We start from the raw sequence: 6,196 nt of genomic DNA, 5'->3' as shown, positions 1-6,196 counted from the left end.
AAGAAAACTGAAGTGATGAATACATTGTAAATGATACCTGTATACATTTTCAGTGAAATCAACAGTAACCAACCCATGTACTAAGACTTGAGAAACCCCTTTTTATATAAAACTACAAAGAATGAATTGGATTGATACACACTCAGTTCCTAAAAGTGGTTACTTCTAACAAGAAGGCAAGACAAAAGGAAATATGACCAAGCATGGTAGTGAAAGGATACTTCAGTTTTGTGTCTAAGTATTTATTTTCATTAAAAACAAAGATTCCAATTGAATGTAACAAAATATTAGTTAATTTTGGGTTTTGATAATGTACATATTTATTCTTTTGTGACTGACATTTTTTTAAAATGATAGAGGTGTGGCGAAGGTGTACACGACATCATTTTACAGTAGTCCCCCTTACCTGGGGGATACATTCCCAGGCCCCCAGTGGATGCCTAAAACCCTAGATAGTACTTAATCATATATATGTTAAGTATGTGTGTGTGTGTTTGTTTGGCACTATTGGGAACTGAACCCATAACTTCACACTGAGCTACATTCTCAGCCCTTTTTATTTTTTATTTTGAGACAGGGTCTCATGCTGCCTCAGCTGGCCTTGAACTTAGGATCTTTCTGCTTCAGCCTCCTGAGTAGCTGGGGTTACAAGCATGCACCACCATGCCCAGCTCTCTCTGTTTTTCCTATATATACACACATACATATATACACTTGTGATAAAGTTTAGTTTGTAAGAGATTGACAATAAGTTACAATAGAGTAGCAATCTCATCATATGATTTTTTATTTCCTTCTATGATGAAGAACTTTTACCCTTTTTTTGAGACTGGGTCTCACTATATAGTGCAGGCTAACCTTGAATTCACTTATGTAGCCCAGGCTGGGCTTGAACATGGCAGTCCTCCTGCCTCAGCCTCCCAGATGTTGGGATTACAGGCATGTGCCTCCATGCCTGGCTGAACTTTTACTTTTTAATTAAGGAAAATACTTTAAACCTTCACTTTTGCATATCCACATTGCCAGCATCACTACTGTTAATGCTTTGGGCTATTAAGTAAAATAAGGGTTGCTGTGTAGTTTCTGTCCTCTGATTGGACCCAGGCTCATATAGAGTTTGGATAAAGATTTGCTCTGATTCTACTTCTTTTCTCTTTTTACCATGAATTCTGTTCATTTGCATAGAACATGCATTTTCCAGTACTGTCAGGCATGCCACAAGGTAGGTGATTCTGTCCTTGGGTGTGAATAGGGTAGGGGTAATATCATAGTTACTATGACTGACTGGAGTAGGAAAAGTCACAAAGCTAACTAGGCTTCCATGTTGACCTTTGGCCTCCAACTTGTCTTAATCTATAATAAAAATGATATTTGAGCTTCATTTGTCTTCAATTCTTTGTCATATATCTCAGTTGGGTAGTAATCCATGGGTGGAGAAGGGTAAAATATATTCAACCTCTTCAGAAACCACAGTACCTGATACATAACACAAAACATCTCAGACTCTCATCTGTCAGTTCTTCTGTATGGTAACTTCCTTAACTTTCTTTCTGTGGAGAAGAAAAATCTAGACTTACCACATGATTTGGAAGGATGAGTGAAAAATCCTCTTCCACATTTTCTAGACTATGCTGCTTGAATACTTGACTCAAGAGGGTACAAACCATTGTAGAAATCCCTGTTAGGTACTAGGGGGAGAAAAGGAAGAGTTGAAATTTTAAGAGAAGTGAGAGTGATATGTGGCATTTCCTGCTATGTTCAAGCTCCCATTCCAGTTGTCACGTCCACCTTCTTTTCTCTGAGCCTCCTTAGAAAGTGTCCTCAGTTGAAGAAACTAGTGAAAATATGAACTCCACTGTAAGTTGAATTTTCAGAACCTTTCAGTAAAGCCTCAAGTCAGAAAGTCCAATTAATTGCTTCACCTATGTGTATCTTTACCCCCATTTCCATTCACTATTGTTATTCCTAGAACTTATGTTGGCTGTAGAAATTCTGCAAACATAGTGAACCCTATTTTCTAATAAATAAGTATTGGGCAGCACTGTGGTATGTGAGAGTATGAACCCACTGTTGGGAAAGGTAGTATGTACGCACTCTCTTGAGTCGTACATGGCTATAGACACATGGCTTTGGGCCTGGAGTCTTACCAAGATACAAAGAACCCACATAGCCTGTGCTGGATTTACTGCCTTGGATGGGAATGCCTTCCTCTACCGAAGGCCCGGTATATACACCTTTGTTCTGGTGAAGGGTATGTCACATACAGCATCCGGTCAGCCCCACTGCTACATCTGCATTGAAGTGGGGATAAAATCTGGTCCTTTTATGGCAGAAGAGGAGAGTTTGTCAATGGACAGTAGTGGTACCCCCCATGTCACACCCCTGATGAAAGGGGACTGAGGCACATTATCAAAGCTGATACTTGTTTCTTCTCTAAGTAAAGCATTGTTCCATCAGTGGTTGGCTAACTGGAACAATGTGTTTCCCCTTGGCAACCTCAGAACCAAGAGGCAGTAGGCAGAAGTGTTTACAGCCTTCTGGGATTGGTTAACTAGTGCAGTGTGCTGTGCTCCCTTAGGGTTGATAATCTGTGCATCATATTCTGCTTAACATCTATAAGATGGATTATCTATGCCTATCTCATTACTTCTTTGTACCTCAGATTTAACTGGGTTGTATTTCTCATGGATGGAAAAATGACTGACAGTAAGTAGCAATGAAATGAGTTGTCACCTTTATATAGCTTAATTTACAGAAGAATTTCGGTCTTCAATTCACCTCAGTGCCACTTAGGGAATTCATAATTTCATTCTCATTTCCTTCCAGCCCCTAATACATTCTATTCTAGGTTCTGTCTCTTATTATTTACTTATCTTAGGTACCTCATGTTAGTGAAATTAATGCTCTTTTCCATGAGCCTGAGCAACTCTTGGCATAATGCAAAGAGCCTGGGGTGGGAGATAGGGTCACTCTGGAAGGATTGATGAAGAAGGCACGGACATAGTTTAGGGAAAGAAGACACATCCCAAGTATTTACCCAATACTCTGGCTATTTCTTCCTCAGGGTGTTTTCTGTCCCAGGCCCATTATTTTGATATGTCTGGCATTTAGACTGAAGATGGACTTCATAGAGACCTTGGCTGATTTCTTCCTGTCTTGAGAGCTGAAAACATGACTCACTAGAGTTAAGAGTTAGGACAACGATGACAACCTGGAAAAGGAGGGCAATGGAGCAGAAGGCTTGTGTATGTAAATTCCAATTCCCCTGGGCAGGCAGAATGAGAGAGACTATGAAACTATAAAGCCCCAGTCCTCAATACTGAAAAGATGTGACTCAATTTTTTCCTTTTTTTTTTTTTGTTTGCTTTTTTAATTGTGATAACATACACATAAAATTTACTATTTTAAACACTTTTAAGAGTACAAGTTAGTAGTATTAGGCAAATTCACAATATTGTTAGTTATCACCATTATTCATTTCCACAACCTTTTTTTTTAAACAACTGGGTCTTTTACTGTTAAGTTGCCTGGGCGAGGCTTGAACCTGTGATCCTCCTGACTCAGCCTCCCAGAGTGCTGGGATTACATGCCTAGGCCACCATGTCCAGCTATGATTTACCTTATTCTACAGGACTTTTTCCAACTGCTATGATTGTAGGTAAGTAGCAGTGTCATTTTATCATCCTAAGCAGAAACTATACCCATTAAACAATTCCATTCTCACCTCTAGTCTCTGGTATACTCTTAGAAGTTGCTAATTCTAGGTAGTTCATGTTAGTGAAATCATACAATATTTGCCCTTCAGTTTGTGGTTTAATTTAAAATTCACTTAATGTTTCCAAGGTTCATCCATGTTGTAGAATGTATTAAAACATTATTCCTTTTAAAGGTAGAATAATCCATTGTGCATGAAGTCATCAAAATGTATGGTGGATGTTTAAAAAATTTAAAAAATTATTAAAGTAACAGACACAAAGCCATTAATCACCTTCAGAGTACTCCCTCTCACTTTGAAAATAGTTATCCCATCATTCTTGCCACTTTCTGGAGCAGTTCTGGAGATCCTCTTTTGTTAATGTCTTTATGAGGTAAGATAAATACAGTGAATGCAGCTCAGCTGCTCAGTGCCATCCAGTGGAAAGGCATATATATACATATATGCTTATATCTCCCCATACCCATATTTTTGTTTTCTTTAGTAGCATTTTATTTGTTCATTTTTTTATTAATACACATTTGCAGTACATAATGTTTACATTCCTTGTGTGGAACTGGTACATGTACATAAGATATTTTAATTCCTTTTTTCTCCCCTGCCTCCTTCTCCCTCCATCTTTATTTATTTATTTATTGGTCTTTTTGAGACAAGGTCTCACTATGCAGTTCAGTTTGGCCTTGAGCTCACTTTGTAGCCCAGGCTGGCCTCGAATTCACAATGATCCTCCTGCCTCAGCCTCCTGAGTGCTGGCATTACAGGCATGTGCCACCATACCCAGCTTCCCTCCATCTTTTGATCCCCATCCTATCTGAGAAATAGGTCTCCCTGCTTCTATCATCTATAGCTGCATCCTGCATAGCTCCTGAAGTTCCTGGATGGGAAGGATGGTGAGAGGATGGAGAAATAAAGGTAAGAGACGGAAAGCTGAGGTCAGGTGGAGCCCTCTCTCCAAATGAGAGGAAAAGAATTACTCAACCACCATAGTATGTTTATTTATACATTTGGAAGGTTGTGTCACGTGACACACTTTTTGCCTAGCAACCCATTGCTTGGATCATTTCAGGGTTTGATGTTCTCTGGAATGAAGCAGCTTGTTCACATGGCTTTCCTCCACCACTCTTTGTTCTTGGGCTAGGCTTGCCTTGCCCCCTGCATCTGTGATCAGTTTCCAGCTTCAGCTACTTCCTACAATCTTTTATTTTGCTCTTTATTTAAACTTTGGGTTTCTCATATAGGAGAAATCATACAGTACTTAAGCTTCTGTGTTTGATTTACTTGGTAACATTAATGGTCTCAAGGTGTGTCCATTTTCCTATGAATGACTGTAAGTACCACATTTTCTTTATCAATTCATATGTTAATGGACTATAGGCTACTTCCAAGATTTAGCTATTATGAATTGTGCTGCTGAAAACATGGGTGTGCATATATCACTGTAATATGATGTCTTTAAATTTTAGGGGAAGATCCCTAGAAGAGGGATAACTGGGTCAAAAGGAATTTCTATTTTTAGTTTTTTACAGAATCTCCATATTGATTTCCATAATGCTGGTACTAGTTTTCATTCCCCCCAACCATGTAGAAGAGTTCCTCTTTCTCCACAGCCTCACTAGCATTTGTTATTGGATTTCTTGATGTTGGCCTTTCTTTCTGGGAAAGATGGACTCTCAGTGTTGTTTTAACTTGGAATTCTCTCATGGTCAGCAATGTTGAGCATTTCTTCATGTATTTACTGGCCATTTGTACACCTCTTTTGTGAAGTGTCTATACATTTCATTTGCCCATATTTCTGAGTGAGACTCATGTTGGAGGGGTCTAATTTTTTTTTAGTTCTTTATATATTCTAGATAGTAGTCCTCTGTCTGAAGAATAGCTTGTAAATTTTTTCCCATTCTTTAGGTCTTTTTCACTCAGTTGGTTATTTATTTTTCTGTTCAGAAGCCTTTTGTTCTGTTGTTTTTTGTTTTTTTCCCATACCACGAATTGAACTCACGACCTTGCACTTGCCAGGCAGGCACTGTGCTACTGAGCTAAATCCCCAGCCCCTCAGAAGCTTCTTAATTTGATATGATTACATTTGTTGATTCTTTATATGACTTCTTATGCAACTGAGGACTTTTCCTGAACACCAGGACTTTTCTATTCAGAAAGTTCTTGCCTACACTTACAGCTTCAAGAGCTTTACCTATTTTATCTTCTAGCAGATTGTTTCTATTTTAACAGTTCTTTGGTCTATTTTGATTTTAATTTAGTGCATGGTGAGAGATATGGGTCTAGATTCAGTCATCTTCATATAGATTAGCCAGTTTTCCAACCATTTATTATAGAGACTATCTTTCATCTAGTTTATGTTTTTAACCCTTTTGTCAAAGCACTTTTGTCAAAGATTTTGTCAAAGATAGTTAAATGTATGATTCCTCCCTCTTTGGTCTTGCTTCTGCTATTCTGAGTCTTTTCTCACTCCACATGAATTTTTTT

At 38.4% G+C, this 6,196-nt stretch overlaps 1 protein-coding gene across 1 annotated transcript in view; it reads left to right on the top strand.

Moving 5' to 3' along the window:
- Positions 1–2,203: 2,203 nt before the first annotated feature.
- The window catches only part of LOC102029951 (zinc finger protein 850), a 277,918-nt gene continuing 273,925 nt past the window's right edge, over positions 2,204–6,196 (top strand). Inside the window, 1 exon segment of the mRNA XM_013522334.1 lies at positions 2,204–2,706. Coding sequence (XP_013377788.1) covers positions 2,685–2,706 — 22 coding nt within the window. The 5' untranslated portion in view covers positions 2,204–2,684.

Source organism: Chinchilla lanigera, unplaced genomic scaffold (genome assembly GCF_000276665.1).
Source record: "Chinchilla lanigera isolate Chin_1 unplaced genomic scaffold, ChiLan1.0 scaffold00067, whole genome shotgun sequence".
NCBI classification, from domain to species: domain Eukaryota; kingdom Metazoa; phylum Chordata; class Mammalia; order Rodentia; family Chinchillidae; genus Chinchilla; species Chinchilla lanigera.
Note: the sequence above shows the minus strand (reverse complement) of the source record. Positions and strands in the feature narration are given on the sequence as shown.